The 19,305-nt window shown below is 36.1% G+C and overlaps 1 protein-coding gene across 1 annotated transcript in view; it reads right to left on the bottom strand.

Annotated features, from left to right (window-relative positions):
- Positions 1-274: 274 nt before the first annotated feature.
- CHIC1 (cysteine rich hydrophobic domain 1) overlaps positions 275-19,305 on the bottom strand; it is a 19,412-nt gene continuing 381 nt past the window's right edge. The window contains exons 2-7 of the mRNA XM_026038979.1: positions 17,918-17,929; positions 12,707-12,761; positions 5,016-5,171; positions 3,247-3,303; positions 2,961-3,020; positions 275-2,290 (exon numbers count right to left, since the gene is read on the bottom strand). Coding sequence (XP_025894764.1) covers positions 2,240-2,290; positions 2,961-3,020; positions 3,247-3,303; positions 5,016-5,171; positions 12,707-12,761; positions 17,918-17,929 — 391 coding nt within the window. The 3' untranslated portion in view covers positions 275-2,239. The remainder of the gene's footprint in view (positions 2,291-2,960; positions 3,021-3,246; positions 3,304-5,015; positions 5,172-12,706; positions 12,762-17,917; positions 17,930-19,305) is intronic.

The following is a 19,305-nucleotide window of genomic DNA, read 5'->3' as shown; positions in this document are numbered from 1 at the left end:
TAGAGCTCTCATCGGCCTTGCCTGGTCTTTCAGCTTGAGAGGAATATTTTGAAAATGTAGTCACATAAAAGAACAAAAAATAAGGTCTTGCTGATATTTTTTGACTTTCTTGCACAAAAAGAAAATGATTAACAACAGAGCTTTGGTGCAACAGTAGGAAACTTCCATCAATCTAAGGTAGCAAATATAATTATGCTAAGATCCTTTCACTTGCTGACTAAGAACTTGTATAGGAAATACACATTGAATTGGATCAGCTATTTCTGTTTTGGTTTACACTGTGCTTTTTCTACTATAAAGCATCTTTTCTGCTTCCAGTTGGTTAACAATCTTCCCAAAAGATAAAAAAGAGTGGATGAAATAGTCTAGATGGTTCTGATGGAAGTCTGAGTTGCAGGCTGTAGCTAGCATTAAATCTAAATTTTTTTTTTTCCAATTATGTTTTGAATGCAACTGAACACTAGCTGTTACTCTACTAGTGTGGAATAAATCTTTTGCACTAAGCATACAGATTTCAGAGTCTGAAACATCAGTTGGATTAGAAACTAGTGCAAGCTCTGGAGTCTGACATTCCTCAGCTGTCTTGTTCTCACTCTATAATTGTAGAGTAATTCAGAACAGCTTGAATAAAACTGGTCTTCCCTAAACACTTGCACTAGAAATCTTGGTTTGCACAGCTATTGGAAGGCTAGACATTTACAAACACTTTGTTTTAATACAATATTGCATACTAAAAACGTGTAAGCACACGCAGGGGAAATCCTAAATCAGCATAAAACTGAAAAAAAAAAATCAGCTGGTGTCAAAGAGTTTGGTTGCTGCAAAGAAACTCCTGGACATTTACAATGATATTCATCACAACTTATAGACACAAAGTCAGGTGTTGTTTTCTTTTGCTTCTTATTTCTAATTAGAAAAGGAAGGGATCTTGCATTATTTTTTATCACTTACTATTACCAACTGCTTATGTCAGATGTTCAGAAAAATCTTTCTACAATTATTTCCCTTTCCAAGATAAGGCAAACATCGAAAAGTCCAAAACTACTTGTGAATTCCAAGCCATTTCTGGCTATGCAGACAGTGCTTGAATGCCACTCACCAAAACATGCATGAATACATCCAACTGATTCATCCAACTTCCTCCCATCAGCACATTCTGGAATGCTACTCTGATTTACGTAAAATTTATCTACACTAGAAAGGATTCACTACTACTTAGGTCCATTTCTCCCTTAATAATGAAGGTAATCCAATTATGGAACATTTGTCCTTAAAAAAAATCCATACTAACATTCATACAAGCATAGTTTAAAAAGAAGTTTTGGGATATTTTGATAATAGCAGCTGCTGTCTACATCACAAATGTGATTTTTTCAAAGATGAACAGTATTTAAGGTTCTTATTTCAGGTACTATAAATGATACCTGAAATTAAAAGAAGAAAAAAAAACAGAAATGTTATGCAACTTCTGTTCATTTACTAAAAAAAGTGCAACTGAGCCCTACACATCTGATTGCATGTACAAACTCATTATGGCTTTACCATAAAACCAGCATGTGAATGGGTCTATACAATCAGAGGGATGCTAACAAATGTAATGAATAAAACTATGTAGAATTATTGGCAATGGAATAACACGAGCTATATTACATTCTGTAAACCTTGGCATACCACACTTTACCTTATGCAAAGGGTCAATATTTACAAATCCATAGCGGGCAAAATAATTACCCCCTTAATGTAAATGATGATATTGCAAAGTGCAGGACAAAACCAGTGCTGTCAACTGCAAGTCCTATGCAAGCAAGTTATACTAAAATCATTACTATTAGAAGCTTACCTGGATGTTTCTACTGAGGATTTACAGGAATGCGACATTTAGAATGAAATACAGTATGAAATGGCATTAGGATATATGTTTAAGGACAGCAAATATAGAAATTAATAAGGCAGCATGCTCAGAACAAGTTTAAGCAGCACTGATGTTAGGTCCCTAGTGGCAACTATATCAGTTATTGTTAATGTTAAAATTCAGAGTGCAACATAGAAGCTTCATTTAACATAAAAAAAATGTGCAAATTGTTCTCTTCTTAAACAAAAGAAAGTAACATAGCAAGGAAGATATTCTACTGAAGAACATTTTAAATCACAGCAAAGTAGACCATCTTCTTTCCAAAATCATCTACAAGGCACTAAGGGTAGAAAATGACAGGTAACATGAAAGACCAAACGCTGTTCCTCAGTCAGGTCGAAATATGGGATATTTTGGTAAGAATTCTATCAATATTACCTGTTGAAAAAGGGAAAAAGATAAGAACAGAACACAGTAAGTGCTCAAACCTTTAGCACAATTTCCATGCAAAATTATCTAGTAGGTAAGACTAAACATATCTGAGATATTCTTTAGGAAAGCCAAGTTCCCTTGAATAACAAAAGATATTTCAGTCATTTAGAAATACACATGCTTGACTTTTTGGGAGTGACTACTACTTTTCAAGTCTAGGAATCCTTTATGGCTATACATGAAAATGCATGGGATAGCAGAAGGACAACAGAAATACTTCAAATTCTGCTTTCCTAAATGAATATTCTGTCTCAAATACTGATCTATCAGTAGTTAGCAAGTGTTAAGAGCCTTCAGACTGGTGTGGGAACTACAGCAAAGCATGAAGTTGCAGTGGCTCACCCCCATTTCAAATTACAGATCAAGATAAGTTTACTTGTAATGCAAATGTAGAACTGCTATGAAGAGAAAAATACATTAGCAATCACCTTTTCTGAGTTGCAATAGCTGCCACGGCTCCTCTCATCATGAGCTGCCTTAGCAGGTATATGCCAAGCAACACTGCGCATTTTTCTGAGAGATTTTTCAGGCAGGTAAGAACCAAGGAAGTTAAGGACTTGCTCTATAAAATCACAGTAATGCTGAATACCACACAAGCTACAGAAATAATACTTACATATTCCATCATATTGCTAGTTTCGCATTTCCTTTTACTCAGCTTCCAGTGCAAACCAAGCTAAGAAAATATAATTATCAGGGGATTAATGTGATACAGTATTATTTTAAGTGAACTATATAACATAAGCATATTCCAAATTGTTAGCATCTGGACACTAAGGTTTAAGATCAGGACTGGATAAAAAGTATGAAATTATAACAGGACAGTAAAATTCCTAAGCCAATTATGCAAAGAACTTACTATTCTTAAAACTGAAGAAAATAAGCACTCTAACTTTTCTTACCTTATGATATAGTCTGTTATTTTCCCATTCTAACAACTTCTGAATTGATCTTCTAGTCTAAAAAGTAAGTCAAAACTGTATTATAAATGGTTCCGTAGCCAGCCTCATCCAGAAGAGCTTTATTATTATGTTTCTGGCTTAAGATTTATCTAAAATAAATCAGTTTTATAAAAGCAGAAACAAGCAATAAAAACTGAAAATGCAAGTCCTACCACGTCAACTACCAATTTCTCAACATCTGATCTTCTTAAGAAAAAGAAAACTTTTTTTGTTTGTTAATTTAGCAATAGAACTTCCCAAATGCTCTTTCAATTATTATAGGACCTTCTGGATTTAGTATTTTGAATAGTGTCCATCAATCAATTTGTTCAAACTAATAACGGAAAGTGAGCAAAACCATCTTTACTTTGAAATATACAAAGAACCTGACTCAAAGATTTAGTGGTAGAGAAATCACCACTTCCTTGTAAATGGATTTTTTTCTCAGTGACAACAGCTATCCTCAGAGTTAAAATGTACATGTTTTGTGTTCCAGACAACTTTCATATTCCAGCCTTTGGATCTTGTAATGTCAGTTTTTGCTAGATGAGAAAATCAAGAACCTTCTTATACAAGCTACTCTTACAGTGATTAAATTATTTTTCAATGCAGCATTCAATGAGCTGAATAGAAACATTCTCAATTTTTCCAAGCCATTTTGCTGTTTTTCTGTGGATCTTCCGAATTCTTAAAATATTTTTAATGACAGGTCGATTCCAATATTGGTCTTAGCAATGCACCACATAATGTCTGTGCATACTACAGTGCTGCCCAATGACAGCAAAGTTAGTTTGGATGTGAGAATAACAAAACAAGCCTTTTTGATGGTTTTCTATATGTGCATGTGTGCACATCCATACACATATACAAGTACATCCAAAATAGTACCGTCAGCCTCCCAAATCCTGCTCAATACCTATCTTTTTATACTCTTGAGAATTATAATTCTGCTACAACCTTGCATGCTATTACTGTTTGCAGTTTCGGATAAGTAAAATGTTATGGCTCAAGTAGCACAAACTGTTTAACTGCAAAGAATATTTTTACACTGTTTCTAATTCACAGTTTTCCACCATGCTTATCACTGTGATAAACCAATTCTAAATGTAAGCAATAAAGGTAATTAAGATCGTGTTTACTTGATCTTGTTAAAATGTCTTACAAGATTATTATTTTGGGCCCAATAAACATCTTCAACAGAGTTGACAAAATAAAGAGAAATTCTAACACTCAGAATTAAAAATTTGAAACTCTGATATTAATAGAAAAAGAACAATGAAATGTGTCAAATAAATCACAGTTCAGAACTATTATAGCACATACAAAGTTATTACTTTCAGAAAAAAAGTATTTCTGAGAAAAACACACGGGTAATTTTCAATTCAGTTAGGGGAACTTTTGAACATCTGTTCCACGCTCATTTATTACAATTGCTACAGCTTCATAGATCCTGAATGCTCAGGGTATCATATTCTTCATCATGTTCCTCAAGCTGAGATCGGATTAGCTATACCTAGATCACCGGTCAATTGGCAATTGTGCATCGTTTACTTCATTAACAAACCTATTTTTCTACGGTAAAATCTAGAGAAACAGAATAAGTTGAATGCAAATGAGACAGAGGAAACTGTTTTCAAATGGGGAAGATGTTATTAAACTTTAATGTTACCAGTAACCGCAAAAGAATGAAAAAGACCAATTATATATAATAGAATTAAATATGTACTCACTCTTTTGTTAAGACAAACTACAGGCCACAGGCTACAGCCCAGTGTGCAGCAGCAGCACAGACAGCCACAGAGTAGCCATTTTACATTAATAGGAAGGTTCTTTCTTAAACATGAGTTCACACGACTGATGCTGGTCTTGAATTCTTCTGGGGCAACCTGCAACAGAAGTCCTTAACTTCAATCGAAAACCTTTACAGAGGATTTTCTTGATAATTGGCTTTTGCTGATTTACAGTAAGTGAAACATAATATCATTATACAATATGGTCCAATCTTCCAAAACACTGGTCAGGCAGTTATCATGAAAAGGTGCTTTCCTGTAGTTAATTCAATTATTGTGCATGTTTTNAAAAAAAAAAAAAAAAAAAAAAAAAAAAAAAAAAAAAAAAAAAATTAAAAAGCTAAATATAGTAACTTAAATGAAGAGTTTTATCCATATTTATTGCATCATTAATAAATCAATCCTCCTGCTAATGTAACAGCTCCAAACAAAACTGGAAGTAGGACACAGCCATGCAACTTATGCACTGGCAATGCTGACAAGAAAAAAAGAACAAAAACAAAGAAGAATGAAAGATATCTGATCTACAGGGGAAGGCAGGCAGCTTTGTAGTAAAAAGGCTGTGTTGTGTCATATCGGAAAAAGGAAAACACGGTCCAAATCTAGCTGCACAGCAGTGCAGCCTATAGTGAACCTGGGGTAAGGGTGGACCTCTGCTCACGAGTAATTCATGGCAATGGTCCCCAACAACATATTGCCTAACTTCAGCATGTCTCCCTCCTGAAACCAAGAACGGCAAACACTGATTACCTTTCAGAATTAAGTGCATCTTGTTCAGGACTATGAACAAAACCTATCGGCACAGCATCCTGTGGATTAGGTGTGCAGGACTGACTGATTCCATTTAGTGAGTTCTAGTCCAGTTGATTTGCTTTTACAGCACGGTGACATCAAATGCCAAAAGAGTCAACATTGCCTAGGCTAACACTATGCTAACACTACCTGACTGGGAAGGATGGATGCCTTACTCTACAAGCATTTAATCTGAAATACTTAAATGGATCTCAGTTTTAGAAGGGGCTATACAGGGTGTCCTAAAATCCATGCATTTGAAGAAGGGCCGGGTGCAGATACTGGTTTGCGTCAGCTGAACAAACAGACAAACAGCCGGGATAGTTTAAGATGAGAGTGCCCTGATTTGCTTGCTACCACCTTTCTAGAAGAGGCAGCAAGAAGCACAAGCTCAGGTGTTTCAGGTTATCATCCCGTAATTTAGTGCAAAGGCCTCTTTATAACCAGCTGGAGTTCTGACACTCGACTCTGATGGCAGTGGATAAGGTGTAAGCACAGAGCTCTCTTGCACCCATCCCACCAGCTGCACAATAACCTCCAAAGGGCAGAGGCACCCTAAAAACATACACTGTCATTTTGCAGAATTCCTGTGCAAACATACAGGTTATCTTAACAAAATTACTAATCATTCTGGGAAGCTTTTTCTTTGAGTAAATTAGACAATATCTGACATCATGGTTTTGTCATTTTATCTAGTAAGTTCTCAATTTTAAAAATATGCCTTGATAAACAACTTCTTTACGTGAAGAAATATTCAGAAAAGCTTGCTCAAAATAACATTTTCTATATATAGCCACTGCAGATTCACAGTGGGAAACTGCTTTTTCTGTCAGATATAAGCTTCTCCAATGGCAGCATGTTTCTTATAAAAGAATGAGAGCATTTAACCATCCATATGCCCCAAATCCCTCACGCTCTACAGAAGAGCTACCAGACTCAGTACCGAGAAGCAGTCTAAGCACATCCTGTGTTCACACTCCACAGAGAACATCAGCTCTGCACAAACGATCCAAGTAACTTGCACGTGACAAATCACATATGGACTCATGGCATCATAGCTTGCACCCAAGGCAATACTCTGAACTTTATGCTGCTTTGTGAATTGAAACTCTGGATTGCGTCACTTGTACCCAACTTCTAGAAACAATAGGTGAAACAATTTAAAAAAAAAAAAAAGTTTCTTTCCTAACTGTTTGTCACATTAGGACAAGGAATTAGAAAAGTCAAAATCCGCATTCTAAACCATGCAACTATTACACAGTTCCTGCAACCCAGCTCAACTCATTTGACTATGCAAACAAGTAAGAGAAAAAGCCAATAATGACAAGGACACCTTTCACCAAAAGAGCAAGAGCAGGGGACAGGAAGTCAACAGTACCCGATCCGAATATCTTCACCTAGTCACAAGGGCTAAATTCTTTAAAACACGTCAGAAAAGGGATTAAATAACTGCATCTGCTTCCTGGCTATTCAGATCATCGTACAACACAAAGTCAGAGGTCATTCGAGTTTGTATACAAGCTAGGTCTACAGTTAGTAACATAAGAACATCAATTAACATAATGATTACTTAATAGCAGGATTAAGTACATAGCAAGGATTTCAAAATTTTTGGGGGGGAGGAAGAGATGGGGAGGGAGGGAAGAAGATAATTAAAAATATAATGCAACACATATCATGGAGCTTTTTTTTTCTAATACTTAAAACACTTCTTTAAAACTCCTTTTGCATATACAAAGTAGAGCAAATTCAAAAGCTCACTTTGGACTGATTGGAACATCGCTATTTAAATGTATTTTATATCAGAAGTTTTATTTGGGTTAGTAAAAGAATATATATATATATATAAAAGAATATATATATATGTGTGTGTAAACTTTAAAAGTTCAACTCAAATTGAGAAAATAGCAAAATCCCATGTATTGGGCCATTTAGAATAATTAGAAAATAATTCTGCTGTAATCTATGGAAAACAAGCCTGTACTTGCATGCGTCTGAAACAAAGGTTTACAGGTCTCTTTGCAAAAGCCCTCTCTTCTATGTAGCATACTACAAATCTCACACATATGTGAATAAGATCACTTTGTCTCTGCTGCGAGGACAAATTTTGTAGTAAAGTTTGGGTTGGTGGTGGTCTGCAGTATGAGGAACACCGAGCAGTTCCCGAGGGCAGATCTGCTTCCAAGCAAATTGGGATTGTGTGTGTTGACAAATGAGCATTCTTGGCTTTTAAGGAAGTTTACGCATGGCTCTGTTTTTAACATTTAGATATATACAAATGGCACCTTCTTTGATAAGGCCCTTGAAATTTGTACATAGATCATCCTGTTTGTTTTAAAGACAAAAATAAGGCCTTTTTAAATACCATTAGTACTTGTGCAATAAATTCCACTAGGAAAAGAGAACATTCCCTTTTTTATTAGCCACATAGTGTGCTGGACCTTGACAACACCCCCCACCACCCCAATACAGCTGTGCAAACCTACCCAAAAGAATGGAGCTGCACAGCACACGGCCTAACGTGCAGAAACTTCGTTATCAGTGTCAACATCCAACATGAAAAGAATTCAGCTGGAGTCTTAGATCTCAGAGGGCAGAAAGTGGCATGATAAAATTTCCCGTTTCTGTCTTTTAGAAGAATGATTCTTCACTTTAGGACAACAGTTTGATGCTACTCTATAAGAACATCATTAAAGTACTCTCATTCACACATAGAGTGGTATGGGAAATGCATTTTGGGTGTCACCAAACAGCAAAGACATTTGCACTTCAGGTATTTTGGTGCAATGGTTACAATAATAGTACTATGAAAGTGCCACTTCTGTGCCACTTCACAAATGCTTTAAAGCAGCAGCAACTCTGAGCTTCAAGATGAAACAACTTAAGAGTACAAAATCTTGATTTAATTGACTTAGCTTTGACCAAAATTATGCATATATTTTCTCCTCTTTTTGAAACCTAAACACAGTCAATATTTCTGTGACATCTTAATCTAAAACTTAAGGTGCCAGTGACCAAGATATGGAACATTTTGGAGATAAAGAAGAGAAAAGCAGGATTTTGTTCCTCTCAGTTTATAGCTTCATAGCAGTTAAGCAACTATTGTTAGTGAGTGACAAAGGACAGAATATCTTTAAATAAAATACTGCACTAATACGCTACTCAAAATTGTTGCCCATGAGGTTTATTGATTTCTGGCCTTGCCACTGCTGCAGCAAGAGATATTGAAGCAATAATATAAAATGACCAAAATATTTCAAATAAACAATGGGCATTTAACAGCATTTCCTGTGCATAGAAAGGGCACTAAGAAAGTCTGAGTTCAAATAATTTCAGAAAGACACTTGGAGAGAATCTGTTTGGGTCTTGAAAAAAAAGAGATAAGTATATAGCTTCTGGCTGTGCAGTACACCTTGTAAAGAGACATTAGCTCCTTTCAGGTCTTTAAGTAAAAAAAAAAAATAAAGCCTCCAAAACATAAAAGGAGAGGAGGGAGTGTCACAGTTTTTTACAACAGGATGCAAGAGAATCTGCAAACACAGGAAGAGAGGGAGTAAAGCCCAGCAGGCCTGATCTTCCTCCTCCAATCATCATGATCACAAACCCTATCAATCACATGTGCCAATGGGATCACAATACCAAGAATACATTTATGGCTTTCACTTCCCTGCACCGCACACTAATCTCTGTATGGGACCCTTAATGTTTTAAGGTCTGGGCCGGAAACTCCGCTTTCTTCCTTAAGGTTCACTGGCTCCATCATTTTCTTGTTACCTGAAGCAGTTTGTACTTTGTGCCAAACACCATAAGGAGTATATTTTTTAAGCATGGCTAAAATTCAGGATAGTGAATAAACTTCTTAAAGTTTTAGAACTAGAAGATAGGCTTCACTTCAGCAGAGGTATGAATAAAGTCGTTTTAAAAGTCTATTTTAAATGCTTATTTCAAAATAATAACCCTGAAAAAATGTAGTATTTAGAATTTAAATTTACCCAGAATTTAAATCTGTCCCAGTCCAATCACATTATTCCAGGGTAAATACTACCTCAGCGTTAAGTGCAAGTAAAATCTTTTCTTATAAGATGTATTTTTAAATAATGAATTATTTCAAAGCCCACCTCTGTCTTTTTAAGTCAGTTGAAGCTTGTTTCTCATCTGGCAAAATAAATATCAAGGTAATCTAAATGAATTAATTGGACCCAATATCTGGCCTACCTGTTATTTTCCTTTCCTTTATGGTTTTATTGTCTATATAATTTCCTCAAATATATGCATCCAGCTCTCTCCCTCAAAAGGAACAAGTATCTCACTTAAATATTTAAGATGTCCTTACACACGCCATAGCTGCAAACAACCTATCTAAAATAATGACCCAGAATCTGTAAAAATAGGGAGATGATAGGATATGTGAGATGAATGGGGAAAGAAAAATATTTCATAAGACAGTTTACTGCAAGGTATATTGTAGTCCCTGTGTAGATGGGTAAACTGAGGGTCAGGTAGCTTAAGTTTCCTTAGGCCATACAGTGCTATAAATCAAAAGAATATTTCTGGAAGAAAAGTGCAGCTAGTTTTATTTATTTTCATCCAGACCGATAATTAAAAAGAAAACAGTGCCACAGAATTATTTATCAATCACACCTAATGGCTTCACCTTTTCCACTCCATTAGCAGATGGGATATATTAGCAATATTAATGCACACTGATAATTTAATGTATTTTACAGGTACATTCTGAAAAAAAGTATGAAATTGCTTAATTCTAGTAATGTATTAATGCAAGTTTACTGTAATCATTTTAATCTAAAAATAGTACTCAATGTAAACAGTCACTGTGCTGTGCATACACTGTGATTTGTAAGAGAAAAGCAGAAATTCTGGAAGTGCTGCACCAGCTGACTATAACTTTGCATTGTGAATTATTTATAGGGTATTTGATAAATACTTTCTTACTGGAACAAACTGACCGAGTTTTCATTTTCAGTAGGGATAAATGCAATTGACTGCAATAACCAGTAGAAGCAGCAAATTATTCATTGCTTGCAGTTCAAGCAAGCATTAAAAAACCCCAATTGCCCACAAGCCTGGCTTTAATGTCCTTGATCACACCGTGCGAATGGCAGCAAGTGGAGAGACTATACACAGCTATAGACTATATATCAACTATACACAGAAAATTCATGTTTTCCGTGATTGATGCTGCCACAGATTAGGTGCATCGGACAAGAAAGGGAAATGCCAGGCAGAAGCATTGCTAAATTAAGTCTAAGCAGTCAATTGAACTTAATTTAAACTTTTCCTACACATTGTCAAAACCAATTCCTTTCTGTCCATTTAACAGCAGGGCATTCAAGGTGGAATATGACAGGTATTGAGGTTTGTATTAAAAGAGCTGGTTTTTGTTTGTTTTTTCCCTCTCTGACACCAGCTTTTTAGAGATGGAGAGAAATTGAATTATTTAAATGAATTAAGTTTTAACATTTCCTGCTAGACTATTTTTTAAGCATTATTTATAGGAAACTATGTCTTGATTAAAAAACTGGCAAAAGATTACCATAAAGTCATTCATGGCTTTTCAGTAATCAGAAAGAGTTTCTTAGAAAAGAATAAAGCTTTGACATGCAGTAGTTAAAGACAATTAAATATATATGGGGTCACCAGCAGGCTTCACATCAGACACTACAGTGTCAGTAGTATTCTTCCATTTGACTTCACTGAGATGCTGAATCAATGTCAGAACTCATAGACTGTTTCTAACACCCAGAAATCCCCTAAACTTTACAGATGGACTGGTGTGAAGCAACGCTGGACAAACACAACTGGAGAATTTTATCATTATACTCCGCGATGAAAACAAAATAAATACATAAATAAACAAAACACACAGAGATTTGCCAGAACAAGTAGATGCCATCCAGCTGCATTTCAGTATATCGTTAATATGACTCGACAGGTACAGCAAGAGTCTGCAGAGACTTGTGAAGCTCTATGGTATGTCATTACAGACAGTAGTAAGAGCCAAGTACCTTCTTCCTCACAAATGCAGGAAGAGATACACAGGGGAGATATAAAATGAAACAAAAGAAAAACACTAGGGTGAAACAGCGTAAAGAAAGCATACATAAAAAAAAACTAAAAAAATACAATTATGAAAAAGCATTTAAGACAATAATTGTGTTATAAAATTTCATGAATAAATTGCTATGAATATTTATGGACTAAGTCTGCATTGAACAAAGAAAATGAGATTTAAGAAAAAAAGACCATTGCAATTTTTCAGAAAATTAAAAAATTGTATTGGTGAATATATACTAAAAAATACATAATTTATAGGTTTGACATGTAGCACCATAACATTTTGTTCCTTAGAGCTATGGAAAACATTTTTTCTTCCAAAGAAGGGTCTAAAAATAAACTTAAAGCTTGACAGGTATTAAGCAAAGAGAGATCTAGCATCTAAAGTAATTGAATCCATACTGCAAGCAGCACAAACTGCAGGTATTTATAAACAGGGGTAAATGAGCCTTGACTTCATGTATATTGCTAGAAGAAAATAGTATTGTGCCACTTCAAGTTTTTCTGTGTTTAGAAATCAATCAGAAAAAAAAAAAAAAAAAATCACTGCAACTTATTTTTCAGGTACTAAAAAAAAAAAAATAAAAAAAAGGGGGGGGGGGCCTGTACCAGGCTGCTCATTTAAGAGTTACTTAATTTTCAGTGCAGTACCCATCTGCAATGGATTTTTGTTTCATTTCACCAAGGTATACACCTTGTAGCACTGAAAATACTGGATGCAATGTATCTTTTGAACTAGAGGAACAGTTTAATCTCACACTTACCTTCCCTGTCAGAATAGAAGGAAATTCTGTGTCAAACTTGTTGCTCAAGCCAAACCTTGAAAACAAAAAGAAACAAACAAGATATATTCCACCTAACTTATTTAATAAAAATAATAGCTTTTATATTTTAAAAAGGAAAACCTCTTTTTGTCTTTATATTATAGAAACTCCTATCTTTACTATTATGTTATTTCACCTGCATACCATTTATGTCTATGTAAGATCTTATGTGTCATTCATAAGGTAGTTCACAAACATCCCACAAAATACAGCTTGTTGCCTTACTTCAGTACCTTCAAGTGGCTGAAATTATAAAAAACTCTCTACAATGGGAATAAGACAAATTTCAGTCTTTCCTTCCTTGCACCTTTTAAATCTCCAGTTACGCTAGTTCCACTAATCCTTTTACAGCCCTATTTTTTTTTCCTCCCTTACTCATGCAATTTATTATATGCAACAGTTAAAGTTAGTTTTAGGAAACTTATTTATCTCTTTTTTTTTTTTTTTTTTTTTTTTTTTTTGCTCACATTCATAACTATCTCTTAAAAGAAAGAAATAAGAAAAAAAGGCTCTGGTTTGAGGTAAACTCTCTCTTGCAAAACATGTAGAAGTCTAAACACAACTCCTAGAACAGCTATGAGCTTCAAGAAAATCAAATCTCAGGTATCACCCTGACTGGTGGTTCTTCAGCAAAGCCCTCTCATGATGGACGAGAGCGCCTTTATAAAAGGCGCTGACAACCACAAGGAGCTCGGTATTTTGCAGAGCTGAGACGCTTTGCAGGGAAGCTTGTTACCACTTGCTCCAAACATATCGAACTGATTCAAAGTTTCGATAAGCTGTTTCTGTAGATCAGCAGGTCATTGACAGCACAGGCTAACTTGGCTTTTTCCCTTCCTTATGTTCAAACACACGTATGAAAGCAAGAGGTTAACTCAACTGCAATACCAATCCTGCTGCCTTGTGCAGAACCACATAACTATATGAGCTCCCATCCTCTCCACATCTTTGGTCTTTCCAGGTCAGCAGCATAACGAAGTATAACTACAGCAAGGCACTGGCATTTGAGCTACAGGCTTTTATGCTGGAACAAAGCTCTTTACTGTATGCCAAATTAAAGGCTTCACTGTCAACTCTGCTCAACTGGCTGAATATTTTTGTTCTAAAAAGGAGGGGAAAAAAAAGAAAATATCACAGACAAAAATAAAAGCATGAGCATCTTTCATATTGTTTATTATTCATACTTACTGTAAAAACTAATCTTTCAGGAAGATATTTTTTGTTCAAGTCCTTAACGGACATTTGCACAAATGCTAATATTGCTAAAATATTACCAGTCCCCTGCCATTACATCTCATGTATGTACCCTCCTGCACACACAGTAGTAATTCAGATACTCAGACTTGGCAAGTAGCTTGTTGAGAAGTACAGACAAGGGTGTAATTATCCTCAAAGACGAAAGCAGCACAACAAAAGAACTTGTGCTGTCTTTAGAAACCTACTAAGCTAATTAAAATGTTTGTCAACAGTACTAGTGAAGAAGTCTAATTAACTACTTCAATAGCTAATTTAAGTCAAAGCATATTGGAATGCTAATTGTTTAGAATGTTAAAATAATTAAATAACAATCCAAGATGGCAGATACTCATTTAAACATTTCTGAGCCTTTGTCTCTTAAGGTTTAAGTACTATATCTAACCATCATTTATTTGTGTTTATTTCATCCAAGATCTTTTCATTGAAAATTTTCTAGAAGTGAATGCAAGTGAAGTATGGCTCAGGTTACAATACATTACAGTGAACTTGAAAGTCACAATACTAACTTAGTGCTGCACATATAAACAGTAAAAACAGTGCAAAGTTAGGCCAACACATAGTTTACTAGAATAAGCACATCTTCTTTCAACACAATACTGCAGTTGGTCCCATTTCCGTAGGTACTAAGAAAAGATTTCCAAATTTTGTTATACAAAATATTTATCATTAACAGAGCTTGATAAAAAAAGACATAGCCTTTTCAGCCTTCAAAAATTACAGAAAAGCTTAATAATATGAAGCACATGCACAAGTTTGTTCTTGAAGTGGCTTTTCTGTCTATTAGCAATGAAACTATCTGAAATGGTAACAAAGTTTTAGCAGTCAGACAACATAAGTAGTGAACTATGAGGAAATCCATGAAATAGTGCAGAATTTATTTTATGCACATATGTAAGACTAACTGCACTTAACTTAGCCAAAGGTTGTCCTAGCTCGGAATGCTGAATCTTGTGGTGACCAGCAGCAGATGCCTCCAAAACAGCAAAATAAATGTGCAGGTGTGTGCTAGCATTTCCCAGCATAGTCTAACAATAACTTTTGGCAATTTCTGGTTCAAGAATTGCTTGAGCCAGAAGTGGTGCCTTTTATCTCAATTGAAATTCCCATTGCACTACCAGTCTCCCCAAAGAATAATGCAGATTAATGCTTACTGATTTAGAGCTATTGAGAACATAACAAAAGCACAATATATTTTACTGGGTTAAACTTGAAGGTTGATAAAGTCCTGAAATATATCTAAAGACTTAACTTTCAACAGTGGCCAAAACATTCTGTTCTGTTACAGCACACATGCAAAAAAAATTCAATTACAGAAGAATGGATAAAAGAACATAAACGGCTTTGAGTACACTTAACACAAGAATTATGCTGACTAAACATGTAATACTACATTGTACCATCACTAGTGGCCTTTAGCACAGTCTCACTACTGTGTCTCTAAGTTTTACAGACTATGCTCTTTATTTACTGCATAGTTCAGACAAAACTAAATTCCCATTAGCTAAGGGGTGAGAGAGAAGCTGGGAGAGGACAGAAAGGAAAGATTCGTGAGCACTTTTTTTTTTTTTTTTTTTTTAAGAATATTAATTAAAGCAGAAGATGATATAGTTCTAGAGCGATGTAAGCAACTTTGGAAAAAAAACAAAAACAACATGAAAAAAAACACTTTACACAAAATAAAAAAGAACTCCAAAAAATGAAATCTGGATTATAAGAGAAATAACTTCCTAATACCATCTACAAAAGAGTCTAATCCATAGCAATAAAGCAATAATTGATCTGGCATGCTTTGCCCTATTAAGTCTTCTAACACCTAGTAAATTAGAAAAAAAAGAAAATCACCACATAAAATAAACTCAGGAATCTGTCCTTTAAATTATTTAAAACATAGTTGGCAACCACTTATTTTGAAATTATTTCTCTGGGTCCTCAGTGGTCTAACATTTAGAAACCCGAGATAAGTCATCCCTATACTTCAGTTGACATTTTTAATCTGGAAGAGAAATGCCTCTAAAAGCAAGGTACTGTTTCCTACGGGCACAAACACAACTATTACAAACTATTATTATTGTTTTCTCTCCATTTTTAAGTTCCATCTTTTCACTTTGTAAAGTGGAGAGAATACAATTTATCACAGGCATTTGTAATAAGAGACATCTAAGCCCCTCAAAATTGAAGCTCAAAAGGCATATCCTGAATCATGAGTTGCAAATTCATGCCGCCACAGGTAACACATTATGTAATTCCTTCCATCATCTTACAAACCATTATAGAAAAGATGTCTTGTTCCCAGAATTGAAACAGGCAGAGTTTGGTAAACATTTTCTAGTATTCAGAATTATCTAGTATTTAGAAATATATTTAGAGGTGCTTTACCTTTTCTTCTTCTGACGAAGAATTTTTCATTCTTTCTTTATTCTACTGTTGTATTTTCAGATAGTCATTAGTTTTATTAGACTATATGGGCTAAACTCGTTTAGTCAACTCTCATATGATAAACTTTCTATCCTCTTTTCACCTTGGTTACTCTCCACATTCCTAATTTAGTTTAAATGTAACCGATCTTGAAGAGCTGAATTCAAATTCTACCCTCTATTCCCATAGCAGACATCAAAGCTTTGTGAGATGGCAAAGAACAAAGATGATTTTCACAAGCTGAAATCTCCCTGAACACCTAGGATTTCTCTTTCTAGTCTACGACTTTTTCCATTCATGCCAACAAACATGGAATGGCACAGGGCAACCCTACTTGCAGATGATGGTTTAGAAAGTTAATTTTTTGAGAGCTAAGGTCACTTGATGTTTTAAACACTTGCAAGATGCATAACTCTGGGATTATCAGAAGACAAAATCTAAATGTCTTCCTATCACAACTGAGGGTACTTGGATCCTGCCTTTCCTAATTCCTGACAACATGCTGTTCATTACTGCCTGGATTACAAATCTCTAGACCACTCCAAAAGAAAACATAGAAAGGGGGAAAAATAATTAAAAAAACCCTTCTACTCAGAACGAGCAAGTTTATAGATTAAAGGAGAAATCACAAACTGAAAGATCTCCATTCCATTCACATGGATTTGATATACCTGGATACGTCACTGGAAAACACAAAGCAACGGGCAATTTACAGTTCAAAAACATCAAAAAAAAGCATTTAGCAGGTCCCAAAGGCTTCTCTGTATTAAAACAGAAAAGCTTGGTGAAAGCAACAAATTTGATTGCTAAGTATTTTCTTTTCAAAGTAAGAATCTTCTAGAATGAAAAAGCACTGAGCAACATAAGCATGAATTCTGTCATTCGGTTTCAGAATTTTTCAAAAAAACCCAGCCTACCTTACACCATTAGTCTTGTCATGCAGAGGGTTACAGAGTTAGCAAAAGAGTCAGTGAAAGCAGCAAAATCCTGCTAAAAGTCCTTAGAAAATCCCTGGAATCTATATTTGGTACAGTTGGATACTGCAGTGTAACTCTATTAGCTTCAGTTCAAAGGATATACAAGTCATACAAGGAAAAGCTTTCATGCAAGCAACTAATGCACTGTTTGAATATTCTAGCTTTGGAGTATTTATGAGACTACTGTACATGAAAAGCTTGACCAGAAGATGACACTGAAACTGCTACCAGAACTTATTACCCCTTCTCTATACATCAAAGCATCCAAGCAGGCCAGTGTCAGAGGAAGAACTGAAGGCATCTGAAACAAAACCCAAGGAAACAATAGATTTTCTTTCTTTTTTTTCTTTTTTTTTTTTTTTCCCTTTTCTTCTCTTTTTAAAATGTCTTTTCTTCCCTTCCCTTATCTATTTATTAAGAACTAGAGTGTGGCTCACTTTTGCCAGGAGAGAAGTTTTATTAGTAACATTTCATGGGTTCAAAAAACAAACACAAGTTATACTGGGTGATATGTCTCACGTCAGGAACTAGAGCAGGTTGCTTCTGAAGCCAACTGATTTCAAAAGAAGAAGTACTCATGTGATCAGACAGTGACAGAGTTTCAGAACTGATATACAGCAACCAGAAGGTCTTTAAGCAGCAAAGCATGCCTCATTTAATTAGGAGGTTAGGCTTACAGCCTGTAAATGTCTATTGTCTATTTGCACTTTATTGGCAGCATCCGGTAACTGTTATTATTAGTTTAAGGAGATTTTAAAGATGTCATGATCTGATAAAAGAAATGCTGTCTTCTAGCATCTTTCCAGGAAGGCATATTTGTCACAGAAAGAAAAAGGAAAATAAGTGGGAATTCAGCTCAGATAGTCACATAGGCTCACATCACTTACAAGTATTGCTTTCTTTTCAGGTAGACAGCATTAGTTTGCTAAGCCCTTGAAGATGTTCCTGCCTATCCCCAAAAGATGTTGGAGACAAGAAGAAGCCTTAAGGAAGATCGCTAATACACAGAAAGCATCACATCAGATAAAGCAAACGGGTAGCTACAGCTTTTCAGTTTAGTGCTTGAAAACAGGTAACTAGTAAGAGGTGTACAGGGTATTCTGCTCACTGTGCTCGTGTTACATCCCTCCTCAGGTTAAATCGCATGCTACTGGGAGGCAGGATAGGAAGAAATTCCACCAAACAAGCAATCACACTGCGGCGCAGCAGAAAACTACCCACTGGCACTAGCTCAATGTAAACCTGATTTGGACTTACATGATGGGCTCAGTATCAAATCCAACATTAGATGTGAGAGCCTTCCCCACCCAGTGCCTTTGCTGCGGATAGCTAGATCACACTGCACCTATTCACAGAGAGAAACGTGTGTTCTTTTAAGGAGTCTGAAGATGGACCCAAAGCAACAACAGCTTGATGGATCTCTACAGCACAGAAGAGCCCATGGTTCCCTACCATGCAAGCAAAGCCAAAAACTTGCCGAGAGTGTAGTTTGTTGTGCTGCTCCACTTGCAGGAGTAGGAATATTAAAAAGCCAATGGGTGACACTGTCCTCACATCCCCGCTGCACAAACGAGCGGCAAACACCGCGGCTCCAGACGTGCTCTGAGGACAAAAGCAGCTAACCTAGCCCTAACTCACCGGCAAAGTTTGGGGGAAATGAACGGCAACACGGCCGGGCGTGTGTGCGGCGCGGGGCCTGGGGCTCAGCTGAGGCAGGGACGGGTAAATCAAACTGTTCGGTAAGTCGGTGGGACAGCAACGTGCCCGCAGCCCGCGCGACACGCGCCGGCGCGGCCGTAACGTCCCCCGGGAGCGGGCGGCGGGAGCGCCCGGGGACGGCGCGGCCCGCCCAGCTCCGCCCGTTACCCGGGGCTGCCCCGCGCTGCCGGG

Source organism: Nothoprocta perdicaria, unplaced genomic scaffold (assembly GCF_003342845.1).
Source record: "Nothoprocta perdicaria isolate Ctin4 unplaced genomic scaffold, notPer1 scaffold_22, whole genome shotgun sequence".
Taxonomy (NCBI): Eukaryota; Metazoa; Chordata; class Aves; order Tinamiformes; family Tinamidae; genus Nothoprocta; species Nothoprocta perdicaria.
The sequence above is the reverse complement of the archived record's forward strand: the minus strand, read 5'-3'. Positions and strand labels throughout refer to the sequence as shown.